We start from the raw sequence: 15,223 nt of genomic DNA on the forward strand, positions 1-15,223 counted from the left end.
CTTAATTCAGACTGAAACTTACTCTCCAGCATTTTAGAGGTCCTAGGCAATGACTTACCATACAAAAATGATTTGCAATACTTAAGTTTATTAAAATATTGCTTCATGTTAATTAAAACAGAGCCTTCGGTATTTCAGATTATGCTGCCCAGAAAGGGGTCTTTTCAACATTCCATAATCCATACATTTTGAACATACGAAGCATCACAAAATAAACATATGCACATTTACTTTCAAACAAATTCAATATGAATACAGTATCTACAGTGCTTCAAAGTATACATGATTGATCTACCATCACGGAGGAGATCAAAAATTTGAGATCAAGTCACACAGCACTGAAGAAAGCAAGCTACCTCTTCAATACTGAAGTTGTTTTAATCTAAAAGGAAGAAAGAAAAAGAGGTCAGACTGAACAGTAACATAGAATCATAGAATCATTATGGTCGGAAGAGACCTCAAAGATCATCAAGTCCAACCGTAACATGCAACATTAAAAACATCTAATTACTTGAGCAGTTTCTTAAACCTTAGTTTGAGAGAGGTCTGAGTTATGCGAGACAAAAATATTTTCTCAGCGCTGTAAACAGAGACATGCTAATATGAAGACTTACAAAATAACTGCTTGTACAAAGAAGTCTAACTTTCGTGCAAAATGCATAAAACCGTGTTTCAGCTATTTAGAAATCAAAGGAGAAGTAGTTTGTGCTTTTAATAAGAAAACACCAATACATAACTGCAGCTCAGTTCCAAAGGAATGGAAGGCAGAGTCCTTTCAAATGCCAGCTTTTCCATTGGTACATGTCCATTCCACTAACACCTAAACCCCAATCGTTCTGCCATTAGGCCAGCTGGATGTAGTATTTCAACAAATACTTTGAGACCTCTCCTTCAGCTAATAAGAGACGTTAAACAGAAGCCAACGCAGTGATTCTTCCACATGAGATGCACTTAAAGTTGACCATGATCTGAACTAGAGACAATTTTGTTTGTATTTTACTTCAAGCGTGTGAGCAAAATGAAATTACGAACCATTCTTTCCAATTTTCACATTTCTGTTGGCACTATGTTCAAGTCTCTAGTCATAAAAATGTAACAGTACAGTCTAAATTTAGCAGACATGTACATGACTCAAGCATTGTTCTGCTTGCTTCACTGCTCCTTCCTCAAGCACAGAATTATCTTAAGCATCAATGCCACACAATGGATCTACTTGAAGCGCATCTTTTGCTAATTATCAAACTGAAGCAGACTCAAAGCATTCTGAAGCAGACAATGTTGCTTCCAATGTTTCCAAGAGAAGTAGACAAAGTAACAGAAATACAAATCACCACCTGCACTTTTTTGCTTTTTAATTCCCATTCAAAATACTTTCCAAAAATATCAGTCATCTTTAACTATAACGTCCATTAACTAGCAGTTGTGTATTTAGCGCCCTTTACCTTAAGACGCTTTTATCCTGAAATTAATTACCTTCTAGATTAAGATGCCTAATATTTGTAATCTTTCCTCACTTAAAAAACCTGAGCAGCTTTTTGTATTCATAAAGAGACTGGCTGATCCATATTTGCTGCCAATAGGTTCACTAGAATGACAACTTATAAACTGAAGTTTTGGTTATTCACTGCAAAATTTACAACTGTGTAAGTAAACTTTCTGTTTACCTTCTTAGAAGTTCTTTGGGTGACAAGCCTGTGGTATCTGTATCGCTAAGGCTGTCACTGCTATCTGCAGAGTCTGAGCTGCTGTCTTTTTCTGATTTTTTACTCTTGTGTTTTCCTTTGTTTTTCTGTTTCCTATGTTTCTTTTTCTGTAAAAAGAAGATAAATAATTCCTTATTTCATTGTGAAAGACTTGGCTTTTTTCTGAAAGGCAACAACAACAAGAAGCTGATTTCAGTATAGACTCCAAACTGAAACAGAACACTTAACAATGACTCTTTTCCACTACTCAGACTGAGCTAAGAAATATATACCAAAATCACCCATTTCATCCCAAACACTCAACCCCCCCTAAAATAGAAATGTTGTTATTATTATTTGTATGCAAGCCATTAATTCTATGAAGTTCTCAGAACAGGCCTGACATCTTCAGCATACAACATTAAACTACCCACAATATTTTATCTGTGGAAAAAGCAACACCCTAGTTGGATAATTTTCTGTTCTGAAGTTCAGGTTTCAAGACACCCACGAAACTCCGTTGCTTAAGTTCCAGTCCCAGTATATCTATTTTCTAGAACGTAGCATAAATAATAAAAAATTTTGACTGGCAGATCAAAGAATAAACTATTTAAATAAATACCTTTTCCTTTTTGTGTTTGTGTTCTCTCTTAGTCTTGTGTTTCTCTCTGTTCTTCCTATGTTTTTCTTTCCTACTAGGCCCAGGAAAACTTGCTGGCTCCACTGGTTCTTGTTGCCAAGCAGGGCCTAAAATGTAAAGCAAATGAAGAAACAAAAGACAAAAAAGGTAATTTTATTATTAAATTCTATACTACTTTAAATCTAATAGGATAGGTTTTTAAAACAAAAAAAAAAAAAAACAAAAAAAAAACAAAACAAAAAAACACACAACTAAGCTTTCAAATGGAAATGAAATGTCTAAAACTCCGAACTGCAACCTTCCTACTGTAATTAAATGCCTTTGCAATCTGTTATCAAAATAAATTGCAAGGTTGGTCCTATATTTTCATTACAAGTTTTTATCATTGCCTCTATAGAGCTACAACAAAATTAGTGCACAAAGAGGTTCCTGCTAATGGATCATAGCATGGTAACAAAGCATTTGCTGATGCCAGTTTGCCATAACACAAGCATTTAAGAGGTAAAGTGAGTATTCACAAACGTTTTTTTAAAGAGAAATATCGTATGTCTTACATACAACTCGAATGTGCAGAATTTACTCACTAGGAAATCTACAGAACCTACCAGAAGAAAAAGCTGGAGGCAACTTCGGTCCAAATTCCTCTGTTGCATCCAGTTCCTGCTTTGAAGTAGGCAACAAAGAAACACCAGGATCGGTTGTAGCAGCCACATTCTCTATGGAAAAAACAAAGACTTTATTTGAAAGGAAAATAACGTAACGCTTTTTCCAAGAAGTGCTGAAGAAAGTTAAAAGAGGCTTTCTAAAAACCTCTAAGAAAGCAAATTGATCATCATCCTGTATCTCTGTGGGTTGCCTTGACCAGCTGGATAGCTGACATTCTGAAACATGTCAACATACTGTTTTGGTTGGTTGGTTTTTTTCTTTTTAATCAAAATTTACCTTTTACGTGACACAATTATTAATTAAATTAATATCAGTGCATGTGTTTGCTTTCATTTAGTAACACAGTACTATTTTTCCATTACTTAGAATAAATAAAAGACTTCACAAGATGTATAAAGTTAATAAAACTAAAAGTTAAGATGTTAACAGAACTGTGACAGTAAGTGGACAAAGTATTTCCATTGTAAGCTAAGTATACTGTACATTTTGTTAATTTAATGACATCCTGAAATTACGGGAACTTCTTACAGCTTGCTTATTAATTTTTACTAAGAAGTAAAGATTGGTTTTCTCCCTCTCTTGTGGAAGTATTCTGTCAACTTTTATAATTAGAATACAAATAAAATGCAACTTTTTGATGTCTTAGTAAAATTGTTTCATCATTATATTTTCCTGGAATGTCAGTATTTAAGAGTGAATTTAATTACCAAAGAAATGCAAGTTACTTATTTTTGAATTTGTCAAATATCCACCACAAGACAGACATAATTTATCAACCTATTTTACAATTTATCGTAGGTATAAAAGTTTCCCTGTATTTCTCAGTGAAGTTTGCTCTAACATTTGATGTTTTGCCCCGCCTCACTGTTTAACATGCATATTCCATAGGGCAGTTTGATTGTAAAATCTACGCAAGACACATGGCAACGTAAATGACACTATAACATGCAAGGCCTTATTCAGTGCTGTATCATTCACATTTTCTACATGCCCAGCTCCACCAATGCCAGATGATCTGCACAAGAGCATAGCACTGTCCTAGCAGTCCTGCAGTATTTGATTCATAAATGAAGCTTTTAGAAGGTATTTATAAAAAATGAACATCCATTAAGTACTACCTTGCACATTAGATGAACCGTCTGGTAGATCAACTTGCTTGGTGGTTTCTGAATCTATTACTGAAGTAGTTGGTTGCTGTTCTTCATCACTCTCTTCTTCAGAGGAAGATGATTTTTCATCTGAGGAACTCACAAAGATAGCCTTAAATAAGTCCATGGATGGTCTGCTTTCTTCTTCCTGATCCTTATCTTCATTAGCTACCTGCCAAACAGCATCATAACAAACTGTATTTAAACACTAAAGAAACTAACAATCTCTCTCTGGTAAGTAATAACTTCAAACATGTTGACGTGTATTTACAAAACACTCAAGTATCACAATAGCTGTGAAATATACAGTCCTAGGTACTGCTAGTCCAAAATAGTAAAACTCTGAAATGCTGCTAAACTAAGCCAATGTCCTTTAAAGGGTAGTGCAATTTGTGCTACATAGATGGTTGAAAATAGATCCCCAGATATTATAAATTCTAATTCATCAATTCAAAGTTCAACTATATACTACTAAATTTAAGCAAAAGGAGAACATCGCCCTTCTCCCTAAAGTATGCAGCCTCCTCCATTCAAAGCATAAAAAAAAAAAAAATTATTCTACGCCTGTGAGCAAAGTGGGTGTAAGGGACTGAATTTAATTCCCAGACTGCTGAGCTACATTTTTTCTTCTCTTAAGCTGCTACTTCAAGTATAGTCATACTTGCTGTCCTTGTTTGCTGTCAATGTTTTACATCTCAGAGTTATAACCTCAAAATGCTTCCAAGTACAATCTCACGTCTTTGCTTATCCTGAGTTGGCTCTTCTGCAAACTGATCTGTATTAAATCAATTCATGCATCACCCAACCTTATTTCAGGGTTGTGCAGGTTTACAGCTATTCCCCTTTAAGTTCAAACACCATTGTAAACTCACCTCAGTGGGAAGAGTTTCACTCGGCCCGGTTCCACATTCTTCTGTTGCTGGCACTGGTGGCTGCTGCTGAACATCAGCTTTTGATCTAGCAAGACTAATGAATTCACTGATAGAATCTTTTTTCTCCTTGTCTTCATCTGACACATCCCATCTTGAAGGCTTCTTTGGTTCTAAAAACATCCCAAACATTCAAATCATCCCGTGTTTCATGGCCTACTTGATTTCAAATTGCTCTGCTTCTTCAGTATAGTTCGACTTTTTTTAAATCTTTCTAATGAATATTTGACCTATAAAGGTCTTCTAGGTAGAAGAAATTAGCATAATATCACTGACTTCAGTTTTTGTCACTGAATTTATTTTCAATTTCTTTTTTTTTTTTTAATTTAAAAAAAAACAGGTGGATAAGTTCTCCATGACGAAGATACGCTTTTTCTATACTATTATCTCATTTATAGCTAAAATGAATCAAGTAACAAAAAACTTACTGTTGAGACTGTTATTCTTTTGGATTTTTTCATTTGTTGCTTGAGTTACAGACGTGGTGGGCTCAGGCAGAGTTAAGAAATTAAACACAGAATACTTGTCTCGTTTTACTTTCGGCAACCCAACAATGGAAGAACTACAGGGAAATGAAAATGTTTGCTGATTGTTGTTTTCAACACAAAAGGCCTTCAAATTATCTACAACAAGCTGCAATACCTACAGTAGTCCTTTAAAGGCATACTATTTTGTCAGAGGTCACCATGTTTAACGAGGCAAATAAAAACATTAGGCAGTTCTACATTACATCTAGTATGACACAAAAAGAAAACATCAAGCCAGATTTTCCACAAGCAAATGAGTAACTCAGAATTTTTAAAAAGTATTAAAAATGTCAGTATCAATCATCTTACTCAGGATACGGATCAGGAACATTAAATCTTTTACACAACAGCTTTTCAGGATGCCATTCAAACTTGTCTCTTGTGAGTTTGCCAAACATCTTCATCTTCACAGCAGTTTCCTTATCATCAATATCATTCTGAAAAAGTCAAACATTTATAGCCGCTAAATAAGTAACAACTTACTGAATTGACCGTTACTGTTGTAAGACTTAAGAACAGGCCAGAAACATAAATATTTAAGTGTAGTTTAACACATCACTGTTTTGTATGCAGTGAGTGTTTTCAAAAGTTTCCTAAACAGAAGGGCAACAAAATATTGACATTATATCTACAGAAGAGTTTTAAAGAAAAAGGATTTTGAAAGTCAGGGTTAAGATAGCAACTGCAGCTCCAATGTACTAAAAGACCTTACAACAGCACTTACCTCTTGGTCCCGAGGAACTTCAACTTTGTCAACGTCATCTTCATATTTGGCCCGGGTGAACCTGGATGACAGTGTTGAATTTGAGGATTTGTAGAACATTGCTGCACGGAAGAACTCCTCTTGCTCTCTTCCTCGCTCCCATTCTGTCATACTCGGGTCTAAATAACGCTCCAATGTATCTATTATAAGACAAGGAGATAAATGCTTAACAGAGTTTACAACTTACTTTTACAACACTTTTCAAACAAAAAATAAGATAATAAGTAAACATCCTTGCAAGTATTTAACGAGTATTTACTTCAAAGATAGTATTAATCTCAACTATGTTATACCTTGATAAACAGAGGTAGTTTTTCAAGATAGCAAGGATGATAGCATTTGCCAAATGCAAGACAGATATTTTAAATAATTTTACGTGTAACACTGACTCCTTACTCATCGCCCTTTAAGGAACGTTCAAAATACTTAATGTATTTAGTAGGTGTTTAAAACAAAAAGTATAATCCAAAGCTTTATCAAATAACTAAAACACAGAACAAAAAAGTTAACCAATGAGTAAGCCTGGCCAGGCTTTGGTAACTTCCGAGGGGCTTTCTGTTATATAAAGTGCCCACTGATAAATACAGAATTTGGACAAATGTTTTTGTAAACAATACAAACCCAGTTTAAAGCAACAGGTTCACATTTGCTCCCAGAAGGAATACGAAACACGACCAGCTAAGCAAAGACACTCTTACAAACAGAATCTTAATCATTCAAGTTACTTAGTTAAATATTTCTGCATTTTCATCACTATGACTAGGGAGGCACTTACAGTCCCAAGAGGATCCTCAATTTTAGACAGGGAAAAACCCAGTCCTGAACAAAGGAACTATGGGTTCAAAGCTGAAGTACTCTGTCCCAATGCGGTAACCAGAAGAGGCTAATGACCAGGAAATTGTTTTTCGTATAGTGAAAAGGATTATTTTTTTAAAATCCTGAAATAACAAAACCAGGTTTTCTACCTGACACTATATCCTTTCCTCTGCAAAACTTTGCTGGTGCCCTTTTTCTTCTTCCCCAATAGCCCCTTTGTACTTAAAAAAAAAGTAAGGGTTGGTTTGTTTTTAAATTTTAATTTTAAGACAATCTAGATTCATCTGCTACTGATGATCTCTCTAGATCAGATTTCAGGTTTTTATGCCTTACATAAAAATCACAGTACTGGGGAACTCAATACAAGGCTTCATAAGTACCTGCTTTAATGTAAGATATACCACAGTATCATTTAATACCAAAAACCTAAACAAGATGGAAAAGAGCAGATGAAGAGGGTTGGGGTGTTTTGGTTTTGAGTAAGAGCTCTGTATGTATGCTATAATTTTACAGCCACAAATTTTTCTGAGAAGAACATAAGTGACAGTGACTGTTTGAGTATCCAAATGACATGTAATACAAGCTTTGACAAGTGAGAACTCCTTCTTTCACTTCGGGTTCTTATCTCCTCTGGAAGCACAGGGTACAAATTTTCTTTTGATTTTTCCCGTCATTCCACTGTAACCCAATAATCCTCCTGCCTTTACAGGATCTGTCAGTTTTAATCCTCAAAGAGGAACAAACTAAATGAAAATGCTTGTTCCATGCATAGTTTACGGTACTGGCCAAAGCTGAAGTCTACTTTGGCAAATGAAAGAAGGGAAACCCAGCAATTAAGTAGAACTTCACTGCTGCTACAGCATAGAAGTATGAAATATAATGTCTAAAATCAAGTCGTGCTGACACTTAGATTACTGAGCAGTTTTACTAAAGTCTACACAATTAAATATGAGTAAAAATTTATTTTAATATTGGCCCTAAGAAGAAGTAGAGGGAGAAATGATGTGGAATTCAGGAAGAGAACTCATAGTGAAGATAAAATGCATCAGGATAAAAAAAGGGGGAAAAAAAGAAAAGAAAAAAGAACTCAAGAAGTATTGTTTCAGAGAAAAATTAAAAGTCCAGGATTAATCTCTTTAGTTACCTTTTTCTCCTTGTTTAAGACTTTTCACAAAACTTTCATATCTTTTTTGTTTTTCTGGATTTTTTGCAAATGGTTTGAAGTCACTAGAACCAGCATTTGCTAACTGTCCTCCCAACAACATTTGCCATTTCTGAGAAGCATCATCTGGGGAGGCTGGCTGGAATCTGCTAATTCGTGACTGCTGAGGCAATATTTTTGCTTTCATTTGTTGTTCAGATGCTTGTTTTACTTCTCTGAGTCTTTCTCTATCTTTCTCGGACAGATACTCCAAAACAGAAGGAGCTGGACCTAAAATAAAAAAAAGCAGTAAGAGATAAGTAGAATTGAAAAAAATTACTATAACTATTTCTGCCACTTTAGCAGAGGAAAAAAGCCTACCACTATGCATACACATTCAGAGAAAACTGTCTTAAGCAGCAATAAACAGTATAATGGCAGAGATAGCATAAAAGATGTAATAGTGGCCAATTTTTTGTCTGCTATTCCACATATTTACATACTACTTTGTAAACTTTACTATTATAGCTACAAATGTGAACCACATTTACAAATTACCTTTTCAGTGAATTTGAATGTATTTCAGTGAAATCTCATTTTATGGGGGGACAGGGGGATGGGACGGGGATGGATGGGGACAGGACAGACCACCAACCTCACAGCCTACTATATTCTGAATTCATAAGGCCACAAAAAAAAAAAGAAAAACAAAACCACCCAAAACAACACAACAAAACACAATCCCACACATACTTTTCATCTTTAAAAGATTTCAGTAAATGAAAATATAGACAGATATGCCAACAATTCATCTGTTGAGATGAAACTGAACAATGATATTCTAGCTAAGTCAACTAGATTTAGTATGTTTATATTAAAAAAGAGTGTTCAAGGCTAGACCATATTTTTACTGTTATATAAACAAACAGGGGACCTGAAACACAAGCAAAGGTGTTGTCACATATATCAATACCTTTTAGACCAGTCTCTCCTAGTCGTTCCCTCCTCTGAGAAGCATTCAAAGCATGCCTGCTTTGTTGTGTCGTATCACTCTCAAGTTTTCCAGTTGATTCCTCTAACACCTTCTGTAAACGGTAGTTCTCATTCCCAGCTGCTATCACAGGTCGAAAGTAATGCACTGGTCTATAATTTCGTGGCAGGTCAGGTGGTGGATAAATCTTAGTGGAGGAACAACAAAACAAAAACCCACTAAGAGAGATACAACTTTGTATTTAACACTTCAAACATGTTTCAGAAAAAGTCACCTCAATCTAAAACTTCCTCAATTTACATCTTAGCAGTAGAAACAGATATTACAAGCTACTGATTCTTTTCAATCCAGTCAGTAAGTGGCATCGTAACACAAACTTTGGGAACAAACTGTTATATTGTTAATATGTAACTATTATGAAAAATAGGAAAACATGCACATCTGGCTGCAGCAAAATTCACAAGAGTCTTAATATGCACTGCTTTTAGTTGAGAAAATGCTCTTGGTATTACTTAAGGATTAATTTTTTTTTTAAAACAGAAGTGACATGATTTAATCAATTAATTGAACTGTTGAGTACTTCTGTGCTTACTGTATTTTAATGTTTTTCAAAGCCCTTTTCCACCACGTTGTTCATTCAAGCCGTTACTTCAAACGTTATCCTTGTGCCTCCTATACAATGCAATTTTATATACCATGCAAATGTTCTTCCTTTTTCTCCATTACAAAGAGGATCATGTCACACAATTCTGTTTGTCATTCTAATTTATGCAAATATACATGGCATAAACAATGCAAACCTGAGAATAGGGTTAATAAATTAACTTGTCACAAAAATAGTGAAGTGGATGAAGCATAAGGCCTCATTTTTACAGAAAACTGAATGTTACAGCTGAAAGATCTAGAAGCAAAATATGTACATTTTTTTCTTTCAAAGTTAAATCAAACCATTCCTCCAACTTTATGCCAAATAACAGTGGACAGTGTGGAAGTCATTTGTTCAAAGCCAGTACATTGGCAAAGTTTAAATTTACTCAGCAGTCTGACAAATTTTAGGTTTGCATTGAATAGCCTCCAACGCTGTAATTTGGCTCATTGAGCAAGCTTTATTGCTGACCAGAACTTTCATTTTTAAGAATATAAAAAACATTGAGCAACACTAAAGTCCATACAGCTCACAATTTGCTGACGTTATTCTTAATACAAAAATATCAGTATCTGCTTACCTTGCTTGGAGTTGACGAATTTGATGCCAAAGAAAAACCATCCAAGATTTTGCCTATATATTTAACTTCTCTTTCAGATCCTACGAAATTACCATAGAGTTGGTCAATATTTAAAACACATATGTTTGGTAAAAGGCATTTTTTCTGAATATTTCCCATTTTTCAATATATTTTTACCGAGCATAATTGCAGTTCTTTGTCTTCTTTGCCTTTCATTTAAAATTGAGAGTTCTGAATCTGGATTAGTATTATACAGCTAAAAAACTACTACCAGAGATATGGCTGTAAGATGAACATGGCTAATACTGAGGCAACAGTGTCACTATTGTGCATAGCTAACACCATGAGTGCCATTAATTGTGTACAACTAACATCAACAGGTACCTTAGAAATCACTACAGCATTTCATGCACTTAAAAATTGCACTAAAAATAAAGTGGTATCAAGGTGAAATTTACAAGTGTTATTTGAAAATACAAAAGTATATCTAAAATAAAAATTCTCTTTGCAAGTATTGGGTCATGTTTTGTAGCCATGATTCACAATCATTTGTTTCTTTCAGTGGAATTGAATACTGTATCTCACAAAGCAGCACACATTGTCCTTTTAAAATACAATTTGGGGGTTTAATCCACATTGGGATTAGTGGAGGGCTTTGGAAATTATTTCCAGATTTGCACACTTCAATATTGAAGGAAGACTAGATGCAGTTTCAGGTATCAGGGCTAGAAGGTAACAGTCCACTGAAAATTAAAATATTTGGAAACTAGAGGCTACTTTTACATCATTTTTTTGCCCCAAATACAAATTACTCTAGCTCTTTAGATAGAACTACAGTTCTTACTTGTTTTGGATTTATACTGTTTAGGTGCCGTCCAGCCATACAGGCCATCTCCAGGTTCTTCATCTTTCAGAACTGTATCATATTTTGACAGTGTTTCAGTTGCATAAATATCATCGTCTTCCTCCTCTAAAGCTCCTACACCAAAAGCCTAAAATATAGTTTAAATAAATATAAGGAGAATTCAAAATTGTAAAAATAATATTTTCAAGTCACATGTCAGAACACATCTACATGTGTATCTATCCAACTATAAGATGGACATATAAGATGTTCAGTATACATATATATACTGGGAAAAATGTACAGCCTTACAAAAAGTGCTACTCACTAGGGGGGGGGGAGGAAAAGGAAACCCTCATCGAACACAAACGCAAACATATTCCACTCCTTTGGCAGGGAGGGACAGTGAGTTTCGTCTGCACAGGATAAGGACAGCAGCCTAATTCCACAAGATAACACTTTCAGTCTGACTAAGAGAGGTTAAGTTCTCAAAAGGAAAAAAAATGTAAGTTGGCATGAAAATTAAACAAGTATAACTCCCAGAAACATAAATTGACAGTGCTTCTACATAAGAACTACAAATACCATGGAGTGAAGCAAAACCTCCCTAGCTGACAGATTCAACCCTACAATGACTAGGTGCCTTCTGCAGAAGAAAAAACAAAATTTATTTAGATTTTAGTGCAATAATAATAAAACGCACTTGAAAATGTCCTTACCTGACCTGTAATACCTAGTTTTCTTGCTTTACTGTGTCTCAGATCACCAAGTAAATTGCTTGTGTCTTCAGAACGACCTGTGAAAAGGTTCAGGTGTTCTCTTCCTGATACACCAAACAGAGCTTGTGAGGGGTCCAAACCCTTATAGCCAAGTCCATGGACATTCTCTTTTGGAGTCAAATCTACAGGCATTACATCTTTTGGCGCAAATGTCACATTCTCTGGCTGGTATTCATCCTCTTCATCCTTATACAAAATAAAAGCATAAAACAGCAAATATGACTAAAAGTTTTCTATGTTACGCTTTTACAACATGTAGTTAACACGGCAAGTTTGCAATTCTTAAATAATATATGAATATATGCACGAACTACAACTCCTTAGGTAGCAAAAGAATAAATTTAGTTACATTAAAACCTTTCTTCACTTATTATGCTTATATAAGCATAGTAAGTATTTATGAATACTTTTAACAAAACTTGGAACTGCACGTTAAAATACTGTTCAAAGACATTAAAGGAATTTTATTTTTCTAAATGTGTTAGCACACATTCTTACATAAGTCTACAAACAACTTTTGCCTGTTCAATACCTCAGAATCCTCAGACAGTCCAGGTGGTAATGCACAACTATACACTTTCACTGCAGGGTCTGTAAGAGACAAAATAGCATCAAGCTAAATTACAATTCTTTATCAAATTTCTCCAAGATTAAAGAAACAGACCAAATAAAAGGAAGTTTTAAAACGAACTTTCTAATCAGTCTGTGAAAGCTAACTTTCTATTTATGAGCTCAGGAACTTCACTGAACTTACCCGGTTTCTGCCTGCGTGGCTTTCTTTTGACTCGTGGCCCAATTCCTTGTCCTTCTTTCCAGCCCATTTTTCGTAACAGTTCAACCCCAACTGTTATTCTAGGAAGAAAATAAAAGCAAAAAAAAATTACCTCAAACCACATCTTTAATATTTACTGAGAAATAATATACATATATACTATTTGAAATTATGTTTTTATATCCCACTTTAAAATCAAATCTGAATGTATCAGCATTTGCATATACACTACATCCCAGTTTGTAAATGTTTACCAGGTAGAAGACTGCACATAGGAAACAAAAATCCATATGGAGGTCGCTTACAAAGTGTAACACTGCAGATCTTCCTGTCTCTTTTATGGATTATTGTAGTCAAACATTACTTTTCTAACCAATACAACACTTCTAAGTGAAAGGAATTGTTTGGTTAACTTTTATTTAAATTTACTTACTTTGATGGTCCTATTAAATCATCAAATGCTGTGGTTCCTGGAATGGCAGCAACTACTCCTGCAATCTGTCTAGCTTTCTCTTTTATTCTGTCTTTAGCTTTGGATGCAAAATCATCTGTGGTTGTAATATCCTTTGGTGCTATCCCAAATTCACTAAGATCCTGGAAAATATAGACAAAATGAGAAAATTTAGATTAAAAATATGTTTCCCTCAAGTGCTTATTTACTGTAATTGTAAAGGAAAGAAAAGGGAGTATTGGCTAAATTTTTCAAGCCATTTATACAGTTGCTTTTTCAGTAATTTGAATGGTCATATTTTAAACAGCTTCAAAAGTATTTGTATTTTCTGATAGAGAAAGTGAAAGGGTTGTGTTCTGGTTTTTTTTTTAATATCAAGATTACAGGAGCTTCCTAAGTGAAACTATGAAACATCCTACAGGACCTAGCAGTATAACACGGCATACAAGAAGTAATTTTAAAGTTACTTCTATTTTCGGTATTTAAGTTCTTTAGAAGATTTCATTGCCTAAGAAACCTGCTGTCATGGCAACTACTTCCAAAAGATTTGTATTCCTTTCTAGATTTACCTCTTCATCCATGAAATCTTCTGGTCCAAGAATGGTTCTGTCTGCTCTCTTCTGCCGTGATGATACAAAAGCTGAAGGAGTCCATCCTTTAAAGAAAGTAAGTATCTAAGTAAGATACTGTAAACTGCACCATAATATTTGAAAACAATTCAAACATTTCAATCTTACACCTTAAGGATACAACAAGGGAACATCTATAAAACTGCAGTCCAAAAACTCAAGGGGAAGTAACTTCAACAATACTGTTACAACTATTTACAGTACAATGAATAGCGGGGGGGAGGCGACGGACGACGACATGGGACGGGACACGGGGACACCTGCTTAATGACAATTAATTTGTTTTCACTAACATTAAATTATGGTAATCAATTAACCCTTCCCAGAAGACAGAAAAACATCTAACCTTCCTTTGTGCCAACAGTGTTAAAGTAACCAGCAGAGAAACCACCAGTAAATGCTCCATGGAAACGCTGATATCGTCCCTTTGCATCTTTAACAGTCTGCTCTTGAAGAGGAACTGGCTTTTTAATTCGTTCACCTACAACCAGATAAATCAGAAACTAAGTCACAACATTGCATAAAGAATGGATTCTCCACTTGCTCCAGATGCCATTCCTTCCTTGCAATTAAGAACTGGATCAAATAGCAGCCACCTGAAGCAGAAAGCATCACCAGTTTACATTTATTCCCACCCTACTTTAAATATTTGTATACACTGTTGATGTACACTGCTAAAGTAAAAGCATGCAGCATTCAAATAGAAATTCTAAATTCTACGGAGTTCCACGAACATTATTTTTTCTTGTGAAAGAACACTTTTAGTTGTTAAGTATGCAAGACCCCTGACAGGATTTCATCACTTAAATAATTGTCTTGAGAAATCACACTACATCATAAGTGTCCAAAACCAAAACAAAACACAAAAGCTATGTATGTATTACATATAAACATTTGCACCTTTCTAACAATTTACTATGAGTTAAGCGGCACAGACTCAGGAGTCACAGCTGTATACATGTCCTTGGACGATGCCGAGTCCATCTCATGAATATAAATATAGGACGTTCACGTTAATGTAACAGCATTCACTTGAGCTGTTATATATGAACTCTACTGGGGCTTTTTTGAGGCTTGGGGAAAGGAGAGAAAGACAGAGAAGCTCCCAGCTCCAAAGAGAACACTGCCGGCACAAACCGTGGGGTACCCCAGGCCCACACCCGCATGCCGGAAAGCCGGGGTAGTGCTGAGAGGACCTTTTTACATCCCCGTCGCGGGA

The 15,223-nt window shown here is 35.1% G+C and overlaps 1 protein-coding gene across 1 annotated transcript; it reads right to left on the minus strand.

Annotated features, from left to right (window-relative positions):
• Nucleotides 1-360: 360 nt before the first annotated feature.
• GPATCH1 (G patch domain containing 1) lies at nt 361-15,170 on the minus strand. The gene is made up of 20 exons (XM_009700901.1): nt 15,062-15,170; nt 14,351-14,485; nt 13,945-14,030; nt 13,358-13,518; nt 12,907-13,004; nt 12,685-12,743; nt 12,093-12,338; nt 11,374-11,521; nt 10,530-10,609; nt 9,286-9,490; nt 8,316-8,603; nt 6,317-6,495; nt 5,902-6,029; nt 5,494-5,627; nt 5,009-5,178; nt 4,107-4,308; nt 2,928-3,038; nt 2,305-2,429; nt 1,665-1,810; nt 361-382 (listed from the first exon to the last, which is right to left on the minus strand). The coding sequence occupies exons 1-20, from the start codon at nt 15,168-15,170 to the stop codon at nt 361-363; spliced, it is 2,832 nt and encodes a 943-aa protein (XP_009699203.1).
• Nucleotides 15,171-15,223: the final 53 nt, after the last annotated feature.

This window comes from Cariama cristata, unplaced genomic scaffold (genome assembly GCF_000690535.1).
Source record: "Cariama cristata isolate BGI_N322 unplaced genomic scaffold, ASM69053v1 Scaffold28585, whole genome shotgun sequence".
In the NCBI taxonomy this organism is placed as follows: domain Eukaryota; kingdom Metazoa; phylum Chordata; class Aves; order Cariamiformes; family Cariamidae; genus Cariama; species Cariama cristata.